Source organism: Lynx rufus, unplaced genomic scaffold, assembly GCF_022079265.1.
Source record: "Lynx rufus isolate CCGP_SWC_20201006 ecotype Redwood Valley unplaced genomic scaffold, mLynRuf1.p SCAF_6, whole genome shotgun sequence".
NCBI lineage: Eukaryota > Metazoa > Chordata > Mammalia > Carnivora > Felidae > Lynx > Lynx rufus.
Genome location: NW_025814878.1, coordinates 39848447 through 39876224, shown reverse-complemented (window position 1 = coordinate 39876224; position 27778 = coordinate 39848447). Strand labels below are relative to the sequence as shown.

At 38.2% G+C, this 27778-nt stretch overlaps 1 protein-coding gene across 1 annotated transcript in view; it reads left to right on the top strand.

Annotated features, from left to right (window-relative positions):
* NUS1 (NUS1 dehydrodolichyl diphosphate synthase subunit) overlaps positions 1-24145 on the top strand; it is a 29127-nt gene extending 4982 nt beyond the window's left edge. Inside the window, exons 2-5 of the mRNA XM_047102526.1 lie at positions 12020-12145; positions 13061-13210; positions 19823-19922; positions 23981-24145. Coding sequence (XP_046958482.1) covers positions 12020-12145; positions 13061-13210; positions 19823-19922; positions 23981-24071 — 467 coding nt within the window. The 3' untranslated portion in view covers positions 24072-24145. The remainder of the gene's footprint in view (positions 1-12019; positions 12146-13060; positions 13211-19822; positions 19923-23980) is intronic.
* The last annotated feature ends 3633 nt before the right edge of the window (positions 24146-27778 follow it).

Sequence of the window (27778 nt, the reverse complement as noted above, 5' to 3'; positions counted from 1 at the left end):
GTTTAGATTTTCTAAAATAGTAATCATGTATATGTGCCTCAATTTTCTTACTAGAGTTAGGCTCCACAGATACTGTCCATCCTTCTCATCTTTGCTTCTCCTACAGCGTGTAGGTAGCTTGGTGTTCTCCGTGTAATTTGTTTCTGAGCACAAGTACCCAGGAACCTTAGAATAATGGAAGGAAACGAACATAGTTTCCCCTAGTTACATATTTGGCACACTGACGGAGATGCTGTTGGGAAGCATGGTCTTACTAAATACTTCTTGTTCTCCTTATGTTGAAATACAGAGTTGGAAGGAGGGTTGAAAATCCACTTGTACTGTGATTACATGTTGACACAATGAGCAGTACAAACTAGGCTACTTGTCTTCCCTCATGTGGAAACTCATGGAAGGCAACATCTGTTCCTAATCTTCACCTTTGTGTAGTTCACATCTTGTACATAATTTCATATATATCCTAGCATCCTGGAACGTCGTCTTCATTTTGTGCCAGAGAGTTAGCTACCTGTCAGAAGGCTATCATCAATTCTTATAACGTCCGTTCTGTTACTTCCTAGGTAACCTCTTGACTTATTATTCCATCCCCAGTTTTGCTGACTTTGAAAAGCTTTATTCTGCTTTTGGCAACTTTTGAAATGACCTTCTCTTGAGTACCCTTCTGGTTAACCATAGTACTGGATCTATTTATGAAAATAAACCTTTACTTAATAGGAATAATTAGTCTTTGTTGAATTCTTTCTGTGCAAAGAAGTCCATTAAACCCTTAGCAGTTTTACAAATCAAGAAACTGAGACTGAGAAAGCTAAGAACCTATATCTGGTAAGGAACAGGTCTAGAATTTGAACTAAATCTTATTCCAAAGCTTTTATACTTAACCATTTTGCTATACTGACTTACACTCCCAAGAGAATGGGACTACAATAGTCACTTTTAGTACTGTTCCTAATTATGTTAGGTCATCTGAAAGCCTCGGTAAAGTGGTACTTATCTACAGGTGATAGAAATGATTTGTAACATAATATGAAGGCAAATAGAATTTTCTTCCTACCACTAAACGTTCATCCTGTGACTGATAGGACGCTTTTTTTATTATTTTTTTTTAATTTTTAAAAAATTTTTTCATTTTTTGAGAGAGAGAGAAAGAGACAGAGCACAAATAGGGGAGGGGCAGAAAGGGAGGGAAATAGAATCAGAAGCAGGCTCCAGTCTCCGAGCTGTCAGCACAGAGCCTGACGCGGGGCTTGAACCCACAAACCGCGAGATCATGACCTGAGCCAAAGTTGGACGCCCAACCGACTGAGCCACCCAGGCGCCCCATAGGACACTTTTTTAATCAACTAAACGTAATATCATGGTACTCCTGCTCTGTACTGAACTGTTTCTTTGTCAGGTGAGCAGAGTCTGTGAAGATACTCTCATTTTTAAAATGTGTACCCAGGGGCTGAGAGAGGCCACATGGCTTGTTAATTTTACACACCTATCCTGCTGAAGAGCTGGGACTTGAAACACAACACTCGTTCCATTATGCTGTGCCGCCATCACACACATACCTTCCCTGCTACGACACGCTGATTCCTAATGCTGGGGCTCTCTCTTGAAATAAAACTGTTTAATGGTGTATAAGATTTGTTTTTTTTAGGACTGCTTTAGTCATATAAAATTTTAATGGTAGTTTTTTTTTTTAATTTTAAATAATTGCTCCATAAGTATTATATTTTCTTCTCTGAAGATTGCCTCTGATAGTTTTGTAAATGGATTGTTAGAGAAATTAAATGAAGGTAGCCACTAGGTAACTTACTTAAGTGTCTAGTTTAAAAGGAAAAAAGGTAGGCCATTTTGAAGGACAGGCACTTATTTTTAAAGAAGTATTACATTAATTCCATAGCTGATGAGATGCTTTATAACTAGGAGAGATTGTTTTAGTGTTTATCTCACTTTTCTGTCTTCCCTTCCTGTATCCTTATAAATACTTGATGTTAGTTATATCTTAAAGTCTGTTTCTGTAGAAAGGAGGGAATAACCTTGGTAAAAATTCTAATTTCAGTTAATTTTTTTTAATGTTTGTGTATTTTGGGGGGGGGGAGAGGCAGAGAGAGAAGGAGACACAGAATCTGGAGCAGGCTCCAGGCTGTCAGCTGTCAGCACAAAGCCTGATATGGGGCTCGAACTCACGAACCACAAGATCATGACCCGAGCTGAAGTCGGATGCTCAACTGACTGAGCCACCTAATGCCCTGTAATTTCATATTTAAAAGAAAATATGTTAAATATGTGCTTTAAAAGTCTCATTTTATGGAATTGATTATTCATTTCACATAAATTTTAGAAGAAGCAGGATTTAAGGAATAGAGATAAGATTTGCTGACTGAATATTTGTCTAATTAAACTCCTTACTTGGTTTCCTGAATTTGAAAAAAGTATGTATGTCATGGGTGTATTAGCCAGTTAACGTGTGCATGAGTTGAGTGAAAGAGTAGACTATATTGAAACCTATAATTCTAAAATGTCATTTCGATTGGTATAGTAAAGATTTCAAAGGACTCCAGTAAGGTACCTGAATATAGCATATAATCGAATGGGTGGATAGAGCATGCTTAATTCGACTCTCTTTGAAACGTACGTATGCTTGGATTTCTTCCTGTCTTGCTATGTGTTCCTTCTGAGCCTCTGGCTTCTCATTTTTTTCACTTCTAAATGTTGGGGTGTCCTAGAGTATTGTGCTGCATATATGCCTTTGTCCTTCTGTTGTTCTTGCTATCTCCTAGGTCAAGGGTCAACAACTTTTTCTTAAAGGGCCCGCTAGTAAATATTTTAGGTTAGTGGGTTATGGGTTCCTGTGAAAACTACTCAACTCTGCCAATGAGGCCAAAAAGCAGCCATAAAAGAATGGGTGTGGCTGTGTTCCCATACCAGTAGTTTGCTGACCGCTGTCCCAGATGATTTCTCTAACCTTATCATTTTAAAAGTCCTTTAAATGCTCATACCCAGATTTGTATCTCCAGTCCTTATCTCTCCCATAATTCCAGATTCCTATATCTAATTCACTGCCTAACAGGTTTACTTTTATTAGGCATCTCAGGTACTTAACATGTCCAAACCATGTCTCAAATTTCACTCCCCTCAGACCTCTCTCACAGTTTTTCCCATCTTAAAACATACTAGTAAGTGCTCAAGCTAAAAACGTAGATGTCTTCTGTGAGTCTCTTACATTACATTCCACCTATAATCTACCAACAGGCCTCCCTGGCCCTACTTCTAGAATATGTTCCAAATTGGATACTTGTTTTGGTTTTTCGTTGTAGCCACCTCAGTTTGAGTTATCATTATCTTTCACTTGGATTCTTGCTGTAGCCACCTGATTGGTCTTCGTTTATATTCTGGCCCCTGTATAATCCATTCTTTACTCACCAACAAAGTGATCTTTCTTGATAACGTCATTTAAGCTCTGAGTAAAACCTTCCAATGGCTTCCCGTTGTACTTGGAATGTTTTCTCAGCTCATTACCAAGGCCCACAGACCCCTTTGTATTACCCCTTTGCCTGGCCTCATATGATGCCCTTCATTCCACTTAATTTCTATGTTCACCAATTATATTGGCAATATATTTTATTTTCCTTGAATATGATGAAAACCTAAATGCTGAGAGAATATGCAATAGCTCTAGTAGTAATCTTAGTCCTGGAAGTATTGATTTTTATATTTTGAGAGCTGGAACAAATCAGCAAAGGCTTTTCTGTTAAATAATGCAATTGTTATAATAATCATGAGGTTAGCACCAAGGAAGAATACATGTTATATAAATGAAAAAAGCAGGATATAAAATTGCATAATCATATAGGCCAGTATTATACATGGGTGGGAACAAAGACTAGGAAACACTAAAAACTGGAAGTGTTATGGTGATGAGGTTAGGGAATATTCAGTTTAGGATGAATGGTTACCTTATTGTCTAAATGTTGAGCGTCTTAAGTAGTTTTTAATACTAGAATTCAAAATAGGTATTTCTTAGAATATGAGAAGTTTACATTTGGCCCCAAAAGTGTGTAGCTAACGTTTGTCAAGAAATACTAAAAACATTGTAGTCTTTCTGAGGTCCAATTTTTCTGGCATAATATTTTATTTATTTTTTTATGGAAATTGTAGATGTTTGTGTGTGTGTGCATGTGCGTGTTTTAAAAGGTAGTTCTCTTATATATATTATGTATACACATACACACACACACACACACACACATACAGTTTACAGTTAGGAAATTGAGAATACATGAGGTATAGTTGTAGAGCAACAAAATATAAAATTCTTGAAATCATTATTGCAAAATCTTATGTTTTCTTTTTTCTTTTAATAAAACTTTTTTTAATGTTTATTTGTTTTTGAGAGAGAGAGAGAGAGAGAGAGAGAGAGCATGAGCAGGGGAGGGGCAGAGAGAGAGGGAGACACAGAATCCTAAGCAAGATCCAGGCTCTGAGCTGTCAGCACAGAGCCAGACACGGGGCTCAAATTCACAAATGTGAGATCATGACCTGAGCTGAAGTTGGACACTTAACTGACTGAGCCACCCAGGCACCCCAAACTTATTTTTTCTTAATTCAAATAACTGTCAGCCCTGTGAAACCTCCTTAAGAATCTTTTAAAAAAGAGCTCTAGTTCTAGTTTTTTCCAAAGATACTGCTTATTTGTAAAAAGGCCAGTTTTATATATTTAATAGAGTTCAACTTTTAGGGAGGGGAATTCAGAATTTAATGGGTGTATTAGTAAAGTGGGTTTAGCATCATTGGTTTATCAATGTTAGAAATAGTTACTGAACTGAATAATTAGAATCCAGGAGACCTGGATTCCAGGCCAAAATCTTAGACTCTTGGCCAAGGACAGTTGCTTGACCTTTTTGGGTCTCTTTCCTCATCTGTGAAAGGATGGTTTAAAATAATTATTTCAGCTTATTACTGTATAATTCTGTAAATTACGATTTTCTGAAAAATATATTTACAAATGTTTTTCCCTTAGGTCAGTTATTTCTGAGCAAATGTAGTCTCAACTTCCTTTTACATAAAATGACTTTTGTCATAGTTTCTTTTATTACACCATTTTGGCGTTAGTTTAGATTCTGTGAAGGCAAACAAGATGAAGTGTGATATGAGAAAAAGAGCTCTGCAAGTATGAATACTTGCCTAATACCATACTATGATATTAGTGGAGGAATTGCCTATCATAGACAAAGGCACTCATATCTTTCCGCATTTCTTGTGTATCATGAGAAGTATGTATGTGTAGACTTTGAATCCTGAAGAAAATTTTAAGATGATAGTATTGCCTATGGGTAAGTGAGATAGGCAGCATAGCATATAATCAGATTTCTGGAAGGGGCAAGCTGTGAGTGATCAGGAATCATCTTACCGATACTCTGTTTTATCTATACACTTCTCAGAAACTATACTTGTGCATTTAATTTCTCCATCCAAATTAGCTGAGACAAAGGTTGTGTTTAAAATAACTTTATGAACTTCTTTATGGAAGATACTTGGTAACTGTGGCTCTGTGTATTCTTCCTTTTTAACAGAATTTCTGCCTGTATGCAATGAGGAAGTGCCTGTTTTTATTGTGAGAGGTTCCTGGAAACTTCTTAAAAATTCCACTTAGTGACCTATCCATTTAGGTTTTGTTGTTAGGTGGCACTTTGTGCACGATTAATTCAGTTTATTAAATAAACATTGAACTCCTGCTATGTGGAAGGCACCTTAGGGGAAAAGAAATGAGTAAGCCAGAAGTTCACAAGGAAGACTACAGTTCAGTAGGGGGATTAAGCTGTAATTATGGTACAAAGTAGAATCTCGTTTATTATGGAGTTTGAACAAAATGTGTGTATTTGGAGGAGGTAAGGGTGAGTCAGAGGAGGAATGGAGCATATCTGGCTGGGGGATTGGGAAGAGTCTGTTAAGAGTAAGTGACATTTTAGCTGGCCTGTGAAGAGTTTGTAGGTGTGGGGCTGGGGAGGTAACATAAAGGATGGAGGTTGGGCTCATGTCATATGTTTTGAGGGGAATATACGACAGTTCTAATTTGCTGGGGACAGAGTACTACAGAGAAATAAATTCATTTGTTTCATAAACATTATTTCCACCCACCAAGTGTGGAAGCGTAGGCTGGAATCTTAATGCTGATCTGAGCAGTTTGTTCTTAGTATATTAAGCATTTTGGGAGCCATTGAAGATCCTAAATTGGAATATGTCAGGATTAAAGATGAACCCAAAGATTAATCTGGTTGTCAATCTAGTGATACATGCTAGAAGGGGCAAGAAGACCCATTGGAAGATCATGTGATTGTAATATTTTAATGAAAAAGAAAAACTTGAAACAGTTGGGGACAATGGACAAATGGAAATGGATAGGGGAAATATTGCTGTAGATGAGTATATGGGTTTAGCATGTTAATAGGGCATTGGAAGTGGTAGTGAAAATACTAGAGTAGAGAAGATGTTTGGGTGCCTGGGCAGGTAGTGATGCCTTTATTAGAAATAGAACAACACGGGGCAACTGGGTGGCTCAATTGGTTAAGTGTCTGACTTCGGCTCAGGTCATGATTTCATGGTTCCTGGATTTGAGCCCTGCATTGGGCTCTCTGCTGTTAGCACAGAGCCTGTTCAGATCCCTTGTCCCCTTCTCCCTCTGCTCCTTCCCCACTTGCATGCACACATAAACACTCTCTCTCTCTCTCTCTCAAAAATAAACTTAAAAAAAAAGGAACTAAAACAACAAAAAAGGCTGGTGTTTTTTTTCTTTTTAATTATATAGTTTTACCCCAATTACCATCTTAAATCCCCTGTTGTCCTATCACCCTTGTACATTCACTGTTGTCATATAGCCTATTCCCTTCCAAGCTTGGTTCCTAAGTGCATATAAATTTTACAGTTATGGTACTGCTCCATTTTTTTTTTAAACTTGATATAGGGGTACCTGGGTGGCTCAGTCGGTTAAACATCTGAGTTTGGTTCAGGTCTTGATCTCACAGTTCATGGGTTTGAGCCCTGCGTCAGGCTCTGTGCTGATAGCTCAGAGCCTGGAGCCTGTTTCTGATTCTGTGTCTCCCTCTCTTTCTGCCCTTCCCCTGCTCGCGCTCTGTGTCTCTCTCAAAATAAACATTTAAGAAAATTAAAAAAAAAAAAACTTGATATAAGTGTTTGAGAGCTAGTTTTATTTAAAAAAATTTTTTAAGTTTATTTGTTATTTTGAGAGAGGGAGAGAGACAGTATGAGCAGGGGAGGGGCAGAGAGAGAGGGGGAGAGAGAGAATCGCAGGCAAGCTCTGCATTGTCAGCGCGAGACCAGAGCTGGGGTTTGAATTCACGAACTGTGAGATCATGATCTGAGCCGAAGTCGGACACTTAATCGACTGAGCCACCCAGGCTCCCTGAGAACTAGCTTTAAGAGATCAGCTGCTATGTTTTAGGTATGTTTCAGATGCTTACAGAACTTCTGGGTACAATGAACTGGAATTTTCTTTTTTTTTTTTTAATGTTTATTTATTTTTGAGAGAGGAAGAGACAGAGCATGAGCAGTGGAGGGGCAGAGAGAGAGGAAGACAGAATCCGAAGCAGGCTCCAGCTGTCAGCACAGAAGTGGGGCTGGAACTCACGAACCGTGAGATCATGACCTGAACTGAAGTAGAAGGCTTAACCAACTGAGCCACCCAGGCGCCCCTGAACTGGAATTATTAAATGCTGATCCTTGATTTTACTTAAAATTTTAATGTTTTGTTCATCATGGGATGTTTTTGCATTAAGTTGTTGAAGATAATGCGTTATTCTTTATCTTAGAGTTTTTTGATGCCAACTTAAGTTTTGCTTCACTTATCTCACCCTTGTCCTGGCCCTGAGTGGTTTTAAAGTCCCATGAGTGACTAGACTCAGAGAAAGAGGAGCACATGGACAGAAGGAGAAGGCTGAGATAGCAACTCTAGGAGTAATCTTCCAGTTAGAAGTGGGAAGAGGAAAAGGATTCAGTGCAAAGGGAGAAGGGGCCATTCAAGGCGCAGGCTGGGAGTAGAACCAAGAAAGGGAGTTTAGACAAGTTGTGGGGTAAGGATGGAATTTTGAGAATGGAGCAGCTTGGTCATTAATGGTAACACTTCAGAAAGATTGAGAAGGAAAGGATACAGATTGAAAAGAGGTAGTGACCATTTTGGTGACAAAGAATGTTATCCATTGATTTGGAGAGAGCAAGAGTTCCTGAAATGTGTTTCTGTTTTAATCTGGAAGCTAAGGCAGAGATGAGTGAATTAGTGAGCACTGAAGTATAGGTCTTTGGAGTATTGAAGGAAGGGATCAGTGTCCTGTAAATAGACAAAAGCAAGGGTTCCTAGTGGTGGGTTACTATTAAAATGAATAAATCTACATTCTAGTAAGTTCATATGTTCTAGCAGTGTTGTGGAGATTTTACATTGTTTTTGAAATTCATATGCCTTCCATAATTTATTTATTATTTTATTTTATTTTATTTTATTTTTTGAATTTACATCCAAATTAGTTAACATATAGTACAACAATGATTTCAGGAGTAGATTCCTTAATGCCCCTTACCCATTTAGCCCATCCCCCCTCCCACACCCCTTCCAGTAACTCTCTGTTTGTTCTCCATATTTATGAGTCTCTTATGTTTTGTCCCCCTCCCTGTTTTTATATTATTTTTGTTTCCCTTATGTTCATCTGTTTTGTCACTTAATGTCCTCATATGAGTGAAGTCATATGATATTTGTCTTTCTTTGACTGACTGATTTCGCTTAGCATAATACCCTCCAGTTCCATCCACGTAGTTGCAAATGGCAAGATTTCATTCTTTCTGATTGCCGAGTAATACTCCAGTGTATGTGTGTATACACACACACACACACACACACACACACCCCATATCTTCCTTATCCATTCATCCATCCATGGACATTTGAGCTTTTGCCATACTTTGGCTATTGTTGATAGTGCTGCTGTAAACATTAGGGTGCATGTGTCCCTTCAAAACAGCACACCTGTATCCCTTGGATAAATGCCTAGTAGTGCAATTGCTGGGTTGTAGGTTAGTTCTAGTTCTATCTAGTTTTTTGAGGAACCTCCATCCTGTTTTCCAGAGTGGCTGCACCAGCTTGCATTTGCATGCCTTCCATGATTTATATCTATGATATAGACCAAAGTGTGGTCTAAATCATTTTTTATTTTTTACTTGCATAAACAACTGGAAGTCTTGTAACATTAATAAGCCTGTATCATGTAGCTGTCTTATAGTACATGCTTTTGTGTCATACATGTGAATTTTATGACTGACTTGAACATAATGTTAATATCCTACACATCTGTATTGTTGCACAAGTATTGCTGTTCTCAACATTGTTATTCCAATAGCTTCTGATATTAATCACCTTCCTTTAAAATTTTTGTTTGTCTTTGGGACTATGCATTTTTTGTTGCTTTGCATATGGGTAACTACACAGTGTTCACTTTTATACTTCCTAGCTTTTGGTCTTATGACTGTGGGCTTTCATAAGGTGCCACAGCCTTAGCCCCCTGCTCTTCTTCACGTATGCTTCTTTACCTTTGCAGATCTTATTTTTCACTTCTTGTGTGTCTGTCTGGCTTCACCTTAAGGAAGGTGACTCCCAAATGTGTGTCTGTATCCTCATCTTTTGTTATGTTACCTTCCCAGCCTTACCCCTGTAGAATTCTCCTAATTCTCCATGGGCTAGATGAAATGTCACTTACCCTAAAGAGGTCTTTTTAAGTCCCCTAGTCAGTCTCTGACTGTTGCCTTCTTTCGGCAGACATTTATTTGCTGAGTGTCTGTTCTGTGCCAGGCACTGTGCTAGCCCCTGGTAAGCAAACACAGTTAAGATCTCTACCCACATAGTGCTTATATCACCTCTTTTGGTTTTTTGTTTTTTTGTTTAAGTACGCTCCACACCCAGTGTGGGGCTTGGACTCATGACCATGAGATCAAGAGTTTGATGCTCTATGGACTGAGCCACCCCGGCGTCCCTATATGACCTTTTTTGAATGTCCTTGCTTCCTGTGTCTTAATCACTTTTTCAGTACCCCTGCCCAAATATTCTATCATCAGGTGTCTAAAACTTAAGCTTATGTTTTCCTTCAAACCAGTTCTCTGCTAGAAATTCCACACTTTAAACAAAAGTTATTATTTTCTTTTAGCTAGGATTAATGCCATGGAATTTTCTCTGTTCACCTCTCATTAAGTCACGCTTTTCATTCTCTCAGTTCTTTTGTAATGAACTCCTTCCATTGTTTCATCAAATTACGAATGGACTATTGCAGTATTCTGCTGCCTGACCTTCTCTATACCGTTGCCAGGTTAGTTTTCCTAAAGTTATAAATTTCCACCTTCCCACATGGCTTAGAAATTGTTGGTTACCCACTTGGTAGGCAACATGAAATGAAAATTAGGTCTGTCCCCTTTTCTCAAATCCTTTGCACCAGCAACATTTGTCTGTCTTTTGAGTATTCAGTGTTTTTTTCTTAAACATTTTCCAAACTAAATATCCTCTCCATCATCTTTAACTTTCTAAGGTTGAAGCTCAGTTTTCTAACTTTCGAAAGCTCAGCTCAAGTCTTGCTTATTTTACAAAGCTTTCCCTACCAAAGGAGAATTTTTTTTTAACCTTTGAACTGCTATTACACATGGACTAGCAACATAATGTGTATACAGCATATTCACCAGATTGTGTTATTTTATATATTTTTAACTATATTCTCTTTCCCAGTTAATCTTTGAAGTACTTTAAAGTCAGATCTGACTGAGAGTACAGAGTAGGAACACTTGGTAAAGATCGAAAAGGCAATGACCAGTAAAAAAGCTGCCCCTCTGAAAATAGCTAAATAGTTGTCACTTGTTTTTAGTTAGAACTCTCTTCATTAGTTTCATGTTAAATTTATGCCACATAGTTACTTCATCTTTTTCAATGACATAATAGTCATTAAAAGTTTTAGCTTTTTTTGTGCATGGTTGAAGGATCAAAAACAGTTTTAGGTAGTGTATTTCCATGGTTTGCTGGGATTTACTAAATTTTGATTTTGTTACTTTTGTGTATTCTCTTTATTTTCTACATAATTCTCTTTTTAAAAAAATTTTTTAATGTTTATTTTTGAGAGAGAGAGAGAGCATGAGCGGGGGAGGGGCAGAGAGAGAGAGGGGGGACACAGAATCCAAACCAGGCTCCAGGCTCTGAACTGTCAGCACAGAGCCCGACGCGGGGCTTGAACTCAAGAACCATGAGATCATGACCTGAATCGAAGTCAGATGCTCAACCAACTGAGCCACCCAGGCGTCCCTACATAATTCTTAATAGTTCCTCTTACCATTAAAACAACGAATCGGGGCGCCTGGGTGGCTCAGTCAGTTGAGTGTCCGATTTCGGCTCAGGTCATGATCTTACGGCTCATGAGTTTGAGCCCCAGTCAGGCTCTTTGCTGACAGCTCATGCTGTCTCTCTCTGTCTCTCAAAAATAAATAAACATTAAAAAAATAAAAAATAAATAAAACAACGAATCAAATAGAAGTAATAATATTGAATGCACGTAATGGGTCTGCAAGGAAAGTGCATCAGACTGGGAGTCCACAAGATAAGGGCTCTGGGCCACTGCCACAGTTACAGATTCTTGAACAAGTCTCTTAAGGACTCTGGGTCCCAGTTTCTTAATCTGTAAATGAAAATTTCAAGTAAAAGATAGCTTAAAATTTCCTTCTAGGTGTAAATTTTTCATCATACTCATATTGGCTCCAAGTAGTCACCTCTATCCTTTTTTTTTTTTTTTTTTTTTATGTTAGCCTGACTCCAGACTCTTATGTTAACAGAGTTTTGTTTTGTTTTTCTTTTAGACTCCGGTTGAGGCATAGTCAGCAATGCTTCATGTGGAGTTTGTTCAGTTCTGGGTGCAGTGATGTTTTCACAGCAAACATCCATTAATTGTTGAAGAGGATAAATTAACCTAGTTGGGATTTACTTGCTTTTTTTCTTTTTAAGGTATTTTCAAAAGAAATAATTCCAGATTAATGGATGAAATTTTAAAACAACAGCAGGAACTTCTGGGTTTAGATTGTTCCAAATATTCACCAGAGTTTGCGAATAGTAATGACAAAGATGATCAAGGTAAGCGTGAGTATCAAATTGAATATCTAACTTACACAGATGTATTTTGTGTTTCAAGGCAGGTCCTGTCACTCATTCATTCATTTTGCACTGTTAGTCTTTATTGTCACGCTTCTTTTATCATCAGATTTAGACTTTTCTTTCTTCATCTTCTTCAAAGAATTTTCAGAAAAAGATAAAATCGTGACTTTCATAGATATTAAAAAATACACACATGTTAAAGATTTTATTTAACTAATGAATAACCAGGAAACAGGCAGATTTTGTAACCAGTTCAAAGAGAGTCCAAAGGATGGACATACTTACAGGTAAGTAATATTGCAATGAATGTGTAAATGGAGGCAAAACTGGTTTTTCTTTTGGGTTAGAGGGAAGATAGTTGAACCTCTACCAGACAAGAAAGAATTTGCATTCTTGTCTATAGACAAGAATTTGGCATTCCTGTCAGGTACCTAGAATCCTGTCAATTATAAAATAGCTCCCACAGAATCAGATTCTGATAAGGTAGACAGTACCTGTTTCATTGAAACACATTTTTTCCCCTATATTCTTCATTTTTATCTTTTGTGTTACTGCTAACTGTACTATGATTGTAGATGGCATTTTAGGTGAGTGAAATTGTAAACTAGCGTATGATTCCTATTTTCTAGAGGATTTATTCAGAGATACAAGGTCTTTGAGTACTTTGAGAGGAAGGTACTATATATATATACACACAAATGTGATGTGTGGGTCCTTTCAGAGGAGAGTAGATAAGTATGTTTTGATGTTCAATTTGAAGGACTTAAATGATCCATGTTTACTATAAGAACTATACTTTTATTTTAGTCTGAACTTAATATTTCTTGAAACAGATTTTGAAATATGTCTGGAACAGGATATTTTTTTTAATAACTTGTTTGTTTTTTCTTTCAGTTTTAAATTGCCAATCGGCAGTGAAGGTGCTCTCCCCAGAAGATGGAAAAGCAGATATTGTGAGAGCTGCTCAGGACTTTTGCCAGTTAGTAGCCCAGCAGCAAAAGAGATCCACAGATTTGGATGTAGATATGTTTGGCAGTTTACTTAGTAAGTCATATATAGACAAATATATATGTTTTCAGTTGTGTCCTACAACTGTATGTGGTTTACGAGGGTACACTATGAAGGAGAGCATCTGGGTTCCTTTTGCACTATAAAGCCTGATTTATGTTGTTGTTGTTGTTACACTTGTAATGTTTCTGAAATTTTGAAGCCCCACATGTTGAAAATGATTTTGAGATAATGAGATTTGTAGTCAGCTCACTTGCAAGAGAACTTACTGGTAAAGGAGAGGATGTAAGAGGATTTTGCAGGGGGCTGATGAATGTTCTTGAATATCGGGACTTCTGCTTGTCAGCCTTCCTGTGGGATGTTTTCCTACACCGTGAGTTTTCCAATTCTCCAGACACCACATGGGTGTACAGCAGTTCAATTCATTTCTGACACTAACCACCCAGAGATAGTGTTTGACTCTGTAGGTTGAAGGGCTCAGTCACACAAAACGGCCCCCACTTCAGATGCCAGTTGCAGTTTTCATGCCACCTGTACAGGCCACCTGATCAACTACCTATAACCAGGGGGTTCCTATGACTCTCTCCTAAGGTTTGCTAATTTGCTAGAATGGCTCCCAGAACTCAGGAAGGAACTTGACTAAACTTTATGTTTACCAGTTGATAATAAAGGACACAACTCAGGAGCCGTCCAGCGTAAGAGGCATACGGGGCCAGGTATCGCCAGGGGATGCAGTCATCTTCCGTGACCTCTCTGGGCTCATCACCCTCTCAGCACCTCAGTGCATTCACCAACCTGGAAGCTTTTGGAACCCTGTCATTTAGGGGATTTTGTGGAAGTTCCTTTATGTTAGCATGATTGATGAAATCATTGACTATTAGGGATTGAACTCAGTCTCCAGCTCTTCTCCCCTACCTGCAGGTTGAAAGGTAGGGCCGGAAGTTGCAGCCCTCTAATCACATGACTGGTTTCCCCAGCAACTAGCTCCCATCCTAAAGCTATCCAGAAGCCTGCCCAGAGTCACCATTAACAGAAACTCAGCTGTGGTGGAAGGGGGCTTATTACGAATAACACAAGATACTCCTCTCACTCCTATCATTCAGGAAATTCCAAGGATTTTAGGAGCTCTGTGCTTGGAACCTGGACAGAGACCAAACACATATTTTTTTTATAATAATATCGCACTCCTCTTACTGTTTCTTTTTAGTTTGAACTATCTGTTAAGTTTGAATTTAACAGCTATTTAGGAGGCAGTCCCAAGAATATAATCTTATTAGCATTCGTCACTTTATTTTTAGTGTTCTTTCTGTTATGTGATATGAAATATACTCACTGTATTTGTCATGTTATACCAAATATAACATTATAGGGTTTTTTTTCCTTCAACTATTTATAAAAGCCTTTAATTTGTTTATTCTCTGTAGAACCTCCTAGGAACCTTTTGCTTCAACTTTATGGTCCTTCTGCTTACTGGCATTATCCTTGATCCTTTTGTTTTTTTGTTTTTTGGGTTATTTTCTTTTGTTTGGGAGTGGGCAGAAGGGTAGGAGAGATGGGTTGGGGGGAGGCTCGTAAGTAGGCTGCGTGCCCAGCACAGAGCCTGATGCAGGGTTCGACTTCAGGACTCGGACGTCATGACCTGAGCCAAAATCAAGAGTCAGATGCTTAACCAACTGAGCCACCCAGGCACCCCATCCTTGATCTTTTGAAGAAAGGCAGTGCTTCTAACAAGTTTATGTCCATTAATAGCTTCTATAGCTATGCAATTTCAGACATACATTTTTTGTTCATTCAAATAGGGTCTCCATTTACCTTACTTATTAATCATGCATTTTTTTTTTTTTTTTTTTGTCTAATTCAGTCATTTACTTGACTCTCCATTCTTGTTTCTTCCACATTGACACATGTTCATCATACAGCACATTTGCTCTCTGGCCTCCGGTCTCACCAACTCCTGTCTTTCACTGACTACTCATTTCTTCCCCTACTCTGGTATTCTCTCTCATTGCCTGGCTGCATTTAGGCTGAATGAATAGACTTAAAGTAGACCATTGTAGGGACTTACTGTAGGTTACTGGATGTTGACTGTTTCCCGGATTCTGTAAGGCCCCAACCATAGAGTAATTTATGAGGGTGTCCTAAAAGTGATAGAGGGACCAAAGGTGGTCCTTCAGGGAGCCTATGGAGAAGTGCCAAAGTTTTGAGCCCAGGTGTTGCCTTCAGGGGTGGCAAACTCACGATAAGTGAAAAAGTACACAGTCCATAAGTTAATTTACCAATCTGACAGAAGCAGACCCCCTGAATACTGTTACCCCCAAAAGTTCGCTTATGATTGTGAACTTCACCATTCCTACTTGCATACAAGGCAACTACATATCTGCTTTTTTTCTTTTACTATACTTTTATCTTTTCTAGAAATGTTATATAAATGAAATCATATAAAATAATCTTTAATGTCTTGTTTTCTTTCCTCAGCATATTATTGAGGTTCATCCATGTTGCATGTATTAGTAGTTCATTGCTTTCTGTTGGTGAATAGTATTCAGTTCTGTGGATGTACATTTCGTTTATCCATTCACCAGTTGATGTGCATTAGGTTTGTTTGAATAATGCTGCTGTGACTATTCACATACGAGTCTTTGTGCAGACATGTTTTCCTTTCTTTGGTAGATGACTAATAATGGAATTGCTAGGTTGTGTTGATTGAGTGAATGTTTAACTTTTAAGAAACTGCCAAACTTTTCCAAAGAGGCTATAGTATTGTTATATTCTACCAGTAATGTAGAGGAGTCTAGATTCTTCATGTCCTTGCCAAGGCATAGTATTGTCAGTTTTTTGTTTTTGTTTCTTAATTTTAGCCATTCTAGTGGGGATGTAATAGTATCTTATTGTGGTTTTAATTAACATCTTCCTAATGACTAATGTCATTGAGCTTTTTTCATGTGCTAATTTGTCATCTGTATCTTCTTTGGTGAAATATCCATTCAAGACATTCTGCCTACTTTTAATGGGTTGTTTGTCTTACTTAGTTTTAAGAGGTCTTTATGTATTTGGGGTACAGATCTTTTTTTCAGTAGTAAGATATGACTTATGAATATTTCCTCACAATCTATGGCTTACTTTTTTTTCCTTAAAGTATTTCATCTTTGGGTGACTGGGTGGCTCAGTTGGTTAAGTGTCTGACTCCGGATTTCAGCTCACATCATGATCTCACAGTTCAAGATTGAGCCCTGCCTTGATCTCTGCACTGACAGCGCAAAGCCTGCTTGGGACTCTCTCTCTCTCCCTGCCTCTCCCTCTCTTCCCCGCAAAATAAATAAATAAAAACTTAAAAAAAAAAAGTATTTAATCTTTATGAAATCCAGTTTATCATTTTTTTTCTTTTGTGAATCATGCATTTGGTGTCATAGCTAAGAAATCTTTGCCTAACCCAAAGTCCCCATTATTTCCTTCTAGAACTTTTATCACTTAACCTGTTCCGTTTAAATCTGTAAGCTATGTTGACTTACTTTTTGTGAATGGTGTGAGGCAGACAAACTGAGTTGTTCTTCTGCCATTTTTTTCTCCCTTGAATTACTGTGACTCCTGTGTTGAAATCTAATTTACTATAAATCTTTGAATTTATTTCTGGACTTCTTATTCTCTGCCATTGGTCTGTACTGCCTGTCCCTTCAAATGCCCCAAGGTCTTGATTACCGTAGTGCCTACTAATGATAAACTTTGAAATCATGTCCTTAAAGTCCTTCAACTTTGATTTTCTTTTTTTTTATTATTTTTTTTTAACGTTTATTTATTTTTGAGACAGAGAGAGACAGAGCATGAACAGGGGAGGGTCAGAGAGAGAGAGACACAGAATCTGAAACAGGCTCCAGGCTCTGAGCTGCCAGCACAGAGCCCGACGCGGGGCTCAAACTCACGGACCATGAGATCATGATCTGAGCCGAAGTCGGCCGCTTAACCGACTGAGCCACCCAGGCGCCCCTTGATTTTCTTTTTTGAAGTGAAACAACTTTGGCTAGTCAGGAACATTTCATTTTCATGTAAATTTTAGAATCAGCTTCACCAACCCCAAAGCACCTGGTTTTGGTAGGGACTGAATTGAATCTGTAGCTCAGTTTGGGGAGTTTGACCATCTTAACAATACTTAGTCTTCTAATCCATGAACATAGCATGTCTCCATATTTGGGTCCTAATTGTTCTTTTAACAGAGTTTTTAAAAGGATTTGGGATTTCTGCTTCTTTTGTTAGATTTATTCCCAAGTATTTTATTCTTTTGGATGCTGTTATTAATTAGATTGTTTGCTTAGTTTTGCTTTTAGATTGTTTGTTGATAATAAATGGAAATATAGTTTTGTTTTTTTTTTAATATTGATTTTGTATTTTGCCACCTTGCTAAAATTCACTTACTAGTTCTGATAGTTTATTTGCAGAGTCTTAAGATTTTTTTTTAATGTTTATTTATTGTGAGAGAGACTGGGGGAGGGGCAGAGAGAGGGAGAGAGAGTCTCAAGCAGGCTCCGCACTGTCAGATGTCACAAACCGTGAGATCATGACCCGAGCCGAAACCAAGAGTTGGACACTCAACCGACTGAGCCACCCAGGTGCCCCTTAAGATTTTTTTTTTTAATGTTCATTTATTTTTGAGAGATAGAGACAGAGTGTGAGCGGTTGAGGGGCAGAGAGAGAAGGAGACACAGAATCGGAAGCAGGCTCCAGGCTCCAAGCTGTCAGCACAGAGTCCAATGCGGGGCTCGAACTCACAAACTGTGAGATCATGACCTGAACGAAGTCAGACGCTTAACCAGCTGAGCCACCCAGGCACCCTGCCCCTTAAGATTTTTTAAATATACAGTTGTGTTGCCTGTATATAAAGATGACACCCATTGCCTCTTCTCAAATTTTCTATTTTTAATTTTATGTTTTAGTCTCACTTCTTGTGTCTGTCTAGTTTTATGTGTCAGACTGTCATTTGCACACTGGTTGTGCTCTAACAGCTTGAGTTTGGAAGGCTCCCCTGATCTGTATTATGTTGGCTGCTGGGTTCAGAGTTCCCACCAGTTCTCAAGTCTTCTTGGTTACTTTTCCTTGGTTACTTTCCTCCTTTGCATGTATGCAGTTTCCTCATCAGCTATGGGTACGTGGAGGGCTTAGCTGAGCCCTTATTTTCAGGATCTGCCTGGTAAATTTCTGACCATTAGATTGCCTGCCCTAACTGGGGCCACAACATCAAGCCAACAAGCTGTGCGTTTTCCTCATTTGTTTCCTTTTGAGTTTGCCACTTGGTGCTTTTAGCTGGCAAAACCCTGGGCTTTCATCATTGCCCCCTCCTGCCCACAATCTCCAGTTCCAAATTGAGTTCATATCTTTTAGCCACAGGCAGCAAATCTACCAGTTTTGCCATCAGCCCCATGCTGGTAAACCTATAATTTTTTCCATTTGATTGGGGGTAGAGGCATGGGAGTTAGGACCATTCCCAGGCAGGAAAGACAAAGACCCTTACCGTTCTTACCTGAAGCTCTAGCTGGTATTTCATTTTTTTGTTATTAAAAGAATAATTGTCTGCTTCTGGCCAGTATCCGGTGCCCTTAAATGTTTGGTTTTGTCAGTTTAATACATATTTTTGGGGGGAGGATTCATCACCTTCTTCACACTACCCTTAGCCAGAAATTCCTTCTTGCCATTTTTTATTTAATTTTTTTTTTTTTTTTGATCTAAAGAGAATTTGCTCTTTAGCAGTCAGAGGAATATATATTCTTAGTCCACGCACCTTTACCAGTATGGACTTTAAAGAGACTTTTTTATGGAAATAATTCTTAATTACTGCTGGATGAGCCTGTCTAATCTAGTATCCTTATTTAACAAATGAAACAACTAAGCCCCGGAGAGGTTGTGCAACCGAAAGTTAGTGGCAGAATTGAGGTTATTAGAAACTGTTGCAGCCTGGGTTTCTTGGATAATAGCATCTTTTCTGTTCTACCAGTGACTATTTTAATATTTATTTTACTTTATTTTTTAAGCAGTTGAACTATCCTTATCCCCTTTTTTTCTCAAACCAGGTCTTGTATGGAAACCAGTTTGTGAGACTGAATGGCCATGCCTTTGTTGAGGCAGGTGTCTGGTCTTTTCCCTCCCTGGGCTGGAGCTCTGGAGAAAACATTTATACTAGATAGCTAGGGGTTGGGTTTTTTTGTTATCAGCTATAAAATAAGGGGTATTGGGGAAGGAAGGGTTCTAGTTACTTTTATGGTTCCTTTTCATCTCTGAAGTTCTGTGCTTCTATGGCCAGAATAAGCATTTGTGCCCCTAAAGCATTATGGTTCTCAGGGTGCCAGGAGAACTTTGGAGTCTTGAAAGATGGATGGGATTTGGGGGCTGTCTGTATGGTTTAGGATGGGAGTGGGGTTACCTCTTCTTATGAGGTAATCCATTCAGTCAAATGGTCTTTAGAGAAAGCGTTCACATTTGGAAATAACCTAGATACTAAAGTATATGTTGGGCAGTGGGATGGTGGTATGGAAACATATGAGTGAAGCTTGTGAAGAAAACAGATAAAGCATAAAAAGCCAATTTGATGAACAGATTTTGCCCTTGGTCGTTTTATTTGTGAGCAATGCACGTTAAATTCCTGTGTATTTCTTTCTTTATAAGGTTCAGATGGTTTCCCCGATCCCGATTTAGTACTGAAGTTTGGTCCTGTGGACAGCACATTAGGCTTTCTTCCCTGGCACATCAGATTGACTGAGATTGTGTAAGTAATTAAAAGTGTACTGACTTTGATTCAATTCAGCAAGTGTTTCTTGAGCCTAGCACTGTACTAGGTATGGTGAGAATTCCCAAAGACTTACAATACTGGTCCTTTGCCTCAGATATTTCACAGTATCAGTGGTAAGATAAAGACTCAGACACAAGAGAGAGTGCTTGTGCAAATATCTGGCATTAATACAAATTTCATAGGAGACGAGTGAGAGAGATATGTCTGTGGGTCAGGGTTGCTGATTTTGTGTTGTATTGTTTGGTTTTTTTTTTTTTAATGTTTATTTTTAAGAGATGGAGAGACAGGGGCGCCTGGGTGGCGCAGTCGGTTAAGCGTCCGACTTCAGCCAGGTCACGATCTCGCGGTCTGGGAGTTCGAGCCCCGCGTCAGGCTCTGGGCTGATGGCTCGGAGCCTGGAGCCTGTTTCCGATTCTGTGTCTCCCTCTCTCTCTGCCCCTCCCCCGTTCATGCTCTGTCTCTCTCTGTCCCAAAAATAAATAAACGTTGAAAAAAAAAAAAATTAAAAGAGATGGAGAGACAGAGTGTGAGTGGGAAAGGGGCAGAGAGAGAGAGAGAGAGAGAGAGAGAATGAGAGAGAGATACAGAATCTGAAGCAGGCTCCAGGCTCTGAACTGTCAGCACAGAGCCCAATGTGGGGCTTGAACCCATCAGCTGTGAGATCATGACCTGAGCCGAAGTCGGATGCTTCACCAGCTGAGCCACCCAGGTGCCCCCATAGTTACTGATTTTAAAGAAAAGGTCTGACATACTCCAGGGCATGTAAAATGGATAGAATTTTTGTAATTACAGAAAGGGTGAGAAGTATAGGGGATGATGGACAAGGAAAAAAGAAAAGCTGGGAAGTGAGGAGTGAACATCTCATTTTAGAGAAATCGTGAGGGAACCGGCCCTACGAGAGCACAGAGATTTGGCATTATGACATTAGATGGTAGTACACTTGACCCTGGAACAATGTGGGCATTAGGGGTGTGGACCCCCTGTGCAGTCCAAAATCTGTATATAACTTTTGACTCCTCAAAAACTTAATAGCCTACTTTTGACTGGAAGCCTAACTTAATACATATTTTATGTGTTATATGTATTATATTCTGTATTCTTACAATAAAGTAAGCTAGAGAAAAGAATGTTATTAAGAAAATTATAGGGAACAGAAAATACACTTATAGTACTGTACTGTACCAAAAAAACCAAATCTGCGTACAGATGGACTCATGCAGTTCAGACCCATGTTGTTGAAGGGTCAGCTCTGTAAGATGAAAACAAATAATTTGGGTGTATTGATGCTGGGAAGGTTTTAAGTACCAGCACTAAGAATATGCATAACGGTTTAGACAGGAAGTAGGAAACCACTGAGCCTGTAGATAGTGTGGAAATGGTGATTTTAGAAGATTTGTTTGGCACCTGTGTACTAGAGTAGATCGGATTTGGGAAAGAAACTGGTAAAGAGACAAGTGAAGAATCCTTGGCTATGATTTAGGGCATAATACAGCGTGGAGAATGAAATTGCTTATCTAGAGCAGAGTTGGGTAAACTTTTTATATAAAGGTAAGATGGTAAGTATTTTTGGCGAATGTGTGATCCATACAGTCTCTTTGCAGCTACCCCTCAGCATTGGCAGTATAGCTGAGCAGCCACAGACAGCGCAGAACAAATGTGTGTGACTGTGTTGTAATAAAACGTCATAAAAAAAAAAAAAACAGGTGGCAGTCTCATGGGCTGTATTTGCTGACCCCTGATTTTAAAGAGACTTAGTAGCCTTAAAATATATTTAAATTCTGAGTCTTAGGAGGAACATTCTATAAATTCTGTCTCTAATGAGAATTATTTATCAAGCATAATTACAACTGTGCTAAAAGTCCGAGAAGAAATGAAATGACTCCTAAGCTGTTAAGCCTAATTATGACGTTACTGAGAGAAACTACAAAGTCAAGGGAGCATTGATTTTGAAAAAAAAAAAAAGGTTGATTTCAGGGATAAGATGATTTCAAAGCCATAGTCTATTTCGTGGAAACACTTACAAGGGCAGATGAAGATGCAGAATTGGTCCATGGATGAGAAGTCAAGGGGCTAAAAAATGTATATTTAGAGTTTGACAGTACTTAGAAGTAGTAGTAGTTGAGTCTGTGAGAATAGAGGAACTTTCTCAAGTGTATATAGAAGAGCACAGTATCAAGGGATCTTTTGGCCTTTTAATAAATGCTCCAAGTTCAGGGGCAAGACAGGGTAAAGGTGTCAAATAAAAAGGCAGAAAAGAACCCGTAGCATTGTAGAGTCAGAAAGGGCTGTAGATCATATGGTCCTGCCTCCTCATTTTGTAGGCGTGAGGAAAATGGGGAGGAGACGTAGCTCTTACTATTGCTTGTAGTAAAGTGGAATTAGAACCCAAATCTCCAAACTCTGGTTTTCCGTATGATGGGTGTATGTTTCTCTTGTTTCTTTTTCTCCAGGGGATTTCTGAGTTAATTTCAGGTGCCTTGTGCATTGGGCTCCAAGAAAGGTAGCAGTGCTGCTTTGTGAGGTTGAGAGTAGTTTGAAGGGAAGAGTGTGTTTTAGAACAGATACATCTCAGTTTGAATCTTGGTGATGCTTTTCAGTAACGTGACTTTGGATAGCTTTTAAACTTCTCTGTATTTGTAAAATGGGTATTTTAATAAGAAGTTGAGGATTTAAGTCAGATAACGGACATCAGATACCGAGCACATAATAAGCTTTCCTGTGGATCTTTGTACATGTGTCTGTCATGGCCCTATCACGTTATATTAAGGTTTGCTTTGGATTTGTCTACTGCCCACCAGACCGTAAGCACCTGATGTCTTAACGTCTTAATCATAACATGGAGAGGTAGAAGGGTGGAGCCCTAACAGAACAGACAGGAATGGCAAGACCACTTTGGGGGCAGTGAGGAGGTAGTGGCGCTAAGTGCTTCTTGAGTGATAGGAGACGAAGCTATTGATGAAGAGGATAAAATGGGAAAGACTTAGTCAAGTGGGTTGTTTGAGGAGGACATCTGAATGAAGCAAGCTTCAGCAAGAAGAGTGTCATTGACTTGTTGTTTGAGGGTATCTTGTGAGGTTATCGCTGCAGTGGAGTGAGTAAGAGAAAAGGTTGATGGCAGGATTAATAAGAGAAGGAAGTGGAGGAAAAGGAGACTTGTTTCAGAATTTTTGGCAGTTGAAGGAAAAAGCTTATAAGTCAATTATATTTCAGTAAAGCTAGGGAGGGGAAAAGGAAGGACAAAGAAAGCCTAGCTACAAGAACCAGCACATGGTCAGACAGGAGTCTGTTCGTGGTAAGTTTGTTCAGTCTTTTTTTTGTGATGTATGTGCCTGGAGCTCCCAGTGCGACTTGTACTCTGACCAGGTGTTTGGCTCTGGTACAGTTTGGAATTCCCAAAGCCTCACAAGAAAGCTGTGTACGTTAGAGAATTGTTTATGTCAATTATTGAAAATTATTCTAAGTATTCAAAATACCTAACAGGGAACCTTCTGGCTGTACATTCATTCTGCCCTTAAAGTGTCTTCACATCGCACTGTGATTGCCGCCTTGAGTGAATGGAAATGGTAGAGATGAACGTTCATTTGTTGGTTCCTCACCGCGTGGCTTCGACATGCAGTCGCGTGAGGGTGCTATGCTGCTCTGCCAGTGCTAAGCCTGGCTTTCATAGACCGCTTCACATAGTGCGGGCTTCGCTCTGGCAGAGAGGACTTCCTAACGTGAACGTGAATGAGATCCTTACAAATAGGTCTCCAGTTCTGCATTGATTTAGACTTCGGCTGATACAGGTTCTGAATCTCTGTCTTGCTACAAGTTGCTTTTCTCTCCTTAGGGAAAGAAGGAGAGATTATTTTGTACTTGCACTGTTTCACAGTGAGTTTAGCTGTCATTTGGTAGAAATGGTTTGACATACTCTGTGTTTATCATTTACTTTCTTCTGTCCTTAACGTCTTTTGGGGTATTTTCCTTCTGGTTCCCCCCTCCACATTACAGTGTATCATCTAATTGCTTTTTCTCCCCCTGTGCTTTCTTTTCAGCTCTTTGCCTTCCCACCTAAACATCAGTTATGAGGACTTTTTCTCTGCCCTTCGTCAATATGCAGCCTGTGAACAGCGTCTGGGAAAGTAGTGATCCCTGGTTGTGTAATTTGATTTCAGGCTTTTGGAGAAAAGGACCCAAGTGACTCTGATGTTTACAAAGCACCTATGAAACCCTGTACACACCTAGTTCATAATCCTCATAATTTATCAACAAACACAAAAAAGTGTCTTACTTGAGAGTAAGGGTATGTGTGAATATGTGTGTGTGTGTGTGTGTGTGTGTGTGCGCGTGCGCGTGTGTGCGTGTGTGTGTGTGTGTGTGTGTAAATAAATTTATAAATGGGGGAAGTATTGGAGAAGGAAATACATAGATCTGCAACTTTGAGCAAATAGCAGCAGTGTTTTAGGAGCTGAAATTTCAGATTTAAAGACTTCAGCCTCAACTACTTCCCTATTTTTGTGGGGAGAGGAGGGGGTAACTAGAGCTATTTGGTTGTTTTGAGCGGAGGGGAATCGTTTTTGTTCAGTCTTTCCTAGTGACCAAACTTAATTTTTAAGAATAATGTATTGACTTATTAAATGGAACCGTTTTGAGTCTGAGGGATCTCCGGAGGGATGGAGTTCTGTGTTGGTCACATGTTAAAAGTTTGCTCACCTTTGGAGTAGAGGGAATACCTATTTTCAGATATCCGTCCATTTTCATCTCATTATAGTTAAACAATGTGACTTGTGAGTGTTGCTCTGATGTCTGTGTTCTGGGTTGTGAAAATTATTTGAAAAGGAACTCTTACTACATTGAAATGTAGAATTTAAAAAATTTAAATATCAGTCAAAAAAAGGTGAAAAAGTTATAATCTTAAAGGATTATAAGTTGGAAAATTTCCTAAAATAGGAAATAAAGTTTGATTCCCTTTTTTATTTGGTGGGCAGTATGTACCCAAAGTTGGTTTAAAAAAAGATTCCCATTAACTTTCTATTTAAAAGAGCATTTGAAAAGTTATCAAGGCAGCTTTTTTCCCCTAAAGTAGTAACCTATTACTCTTTGGAATAGCACATTTAGGTCTGTGTTAGTTCCCAGGATTTTTACTCAGTAAATCCTGATGGTGGGGGACTTTGCCTAAAAGATCTTTAAGTAAGATTGAGGCCTGTGTAGGTAATAAAATATTACCAAAGTCTACAAAAGTAATTTAAGTTAACCTTACATGTTCTCTTTCGTGACAGAGAACAGCACTGGTTCTGTTATTTTTTAAATGAATAAATGATTTTTTGATGTTTAGTATTTCTTCCCTCACTACTGATCCTTGGACAGAAACCATTCTTTATACTTGACGGACTGTTTTCAGAAAAATCTTAAGTGTACAATAGTTGTCTAAAATTGTACATTTAGAATGGAGTAGCTTAAATACTAGGTCTCAGAAGTCTAAAAAATAGCAAGGAAGACTGGGCTTGGAAAGCAAGGTCTAAAGTTGCTTGTCATATTCTAAAGCTCTGAGGAGGAATAAATGTTTGGACTTTGGACTATAAGACCCCATTTATGATTTTAAAAACTACACTTGAAATAAAATGATTAAACTAAATTTTGGTTCAGTGACATTACTTTGCACTTCATAGTCCTTTGTACATTGTAAGACTTTTTTTTAAGTCTTAATTTATTGCTACAAGTTTTGTGTGAAACTATAGCATATCCCTGAACTTTACCAATTTCTGATTTCTGTTCCCCTGTACTGTGATCCATGTTCTGTTGAGGGTTTTTTGCCTTAGTTTGAGACTGAATTTATGTCTTTTATAAACATGGTATGTGTCTTTTATAAACATTCTGGAATATGTATGGCTTCAATGAATAAATTTAATGGGTCTGGTTGAAGTGAAGGGATTTAATTTTGGTAAAATGAAGTTAATCAAACATTACCCACTGGGATGTAGCCAAAGTCTCTAAAAGTTTAGTGGTTAAGCCTTTGTACTTTTATTTTCTCCTTCCATTTATTTCTCCTTCCATTTATTCCATTTATTTCTCCTTCCAGTGTAGTATTACACATCAAAGTAAATCTGTAACCTGTGACTTGAGTCTGTTATAGTCCTAGAAAGAGACCCTTAACACAAGTTGCTAAGGATTCTGAATTCAGATATAAGCATTCCAGATCCTTCTCCTCATGAGTTTAACTGCTTGTATGGTCTCCACAACTTGAATGGCATTGGTCATTCTGGAATTCCTGCCAAAATCATCACAAGTTCCACATCATCAGGGCTCCCTGGGCACTCCCAAGAAGAACTGATAATCTTAAAGTTTAAACAAACTGTTATCTTTAGGTGTACTCAAGGTATTTGTCTTTAAATTGTTTCTTCTTGACACCCCTGACAATGGAAAAATTATCAAAGTAAACCTACTCTAAGGATGGCAGGTTGGAGCATAGCAAAAAGTTTGCGTGTTTGAATCCATTCCCAATTCTGGTTGTATTTTGTTTCTTAAAACTGATTACTGTTACAATAGAGTTTGAAAGCTGCTTTTGACGTGAATAAAAGAAATCCTGGTATATTGGGACTAAAGCTTAAGAATACTTGTCTCTGAGAGGAAGGTGTTCTAATGTTAAGGAAACAGTGCCAAATACACTGTGCGTATCTACAGTTTAATCTTTGAATGTATGTTATTTGATTAGCTCCCTCCTGTGTGATGGCACCATGCATAGAGTCAAATCTTTGTGATGTTTTGTATGGCTATAGACTTTGGCAACATGTACATAATGTGTAAAGCAAGTTTTTATGATTGAGGAATCAAATTTATTGAATTTTATTATTGAAAGTTGAAACAACATGTATGTACAAAAACAATAAAAGAATATACTCTTTTCATGGACTATAGTATTATGTGAATGCTACCTTTATTCTAAACATTTAGGGCCTGCAGAAATGTACTGAGAAACTCATGGCTAGATAGCAATACTATTTTTTTTCCCCAATGGTATGTTTTTGATTGAAATATATTCTCATTTTAACCAGGTTAAGCATTTGGAATCTTAATGGTATTTACTTTTTGCTAGATAACGGCAAGATAAAACTCAGCTTTGCCATTGCTAGAGTTGTCAAAATTCCACAGTAATTAAGATCAAATTGATTTTTACTGAACATGGAATGCCAAGTTAAAAATGTATGTGTGTACTCTTTTAAGAAATTTGACAGTCCTTATCAAACTAGGAAATAGAATGGTAAGAACCATGGTTTGTCTTACATTGCATAGAATATTCGTTTTCTATGTATCTAATTGCAAGACAGATTTTCATCTGAAATCAGGTTTTTCAAAGGGCACATTTTTAATTTTGGTTAATAGGAAATGCACTTAAAAATTAGGGAGAGTTCAGTATAGTTTGAAATAAAACCCAGGAACCAAGAGTAATGTAAGCACTTGTCCAAAAATCCTACTTGATAGGCCACAAACTGTGATAAAATTGGTGGGGAAAGGGAGTGCAGAAAGAATTTGCTTGTGGTTTTATTTATTTATTTATTTATTTTTATTTTTTATTTTTTGCTTGTGGTTTTAAAAAATACTCATTATAGAAAAAAATAGAAAATTTAGAGAAGCTACAGTAAAGGAAAATAATTTCTAATACCATCATTCATTGGTTACATTTTTGGTGACAATCACATTTTTTTGTACTTCTATTTGAAAAAATGAATTCTGTAACAGGTTTAATAAAGAGATTCTTTTTAACCTACAAACTATAAATTGAGAGTCTTGCATTCTGTTTTGTATTTAATTATTGTGTCCCGATATAAACAATCACATGAGCACATGAAAATGGG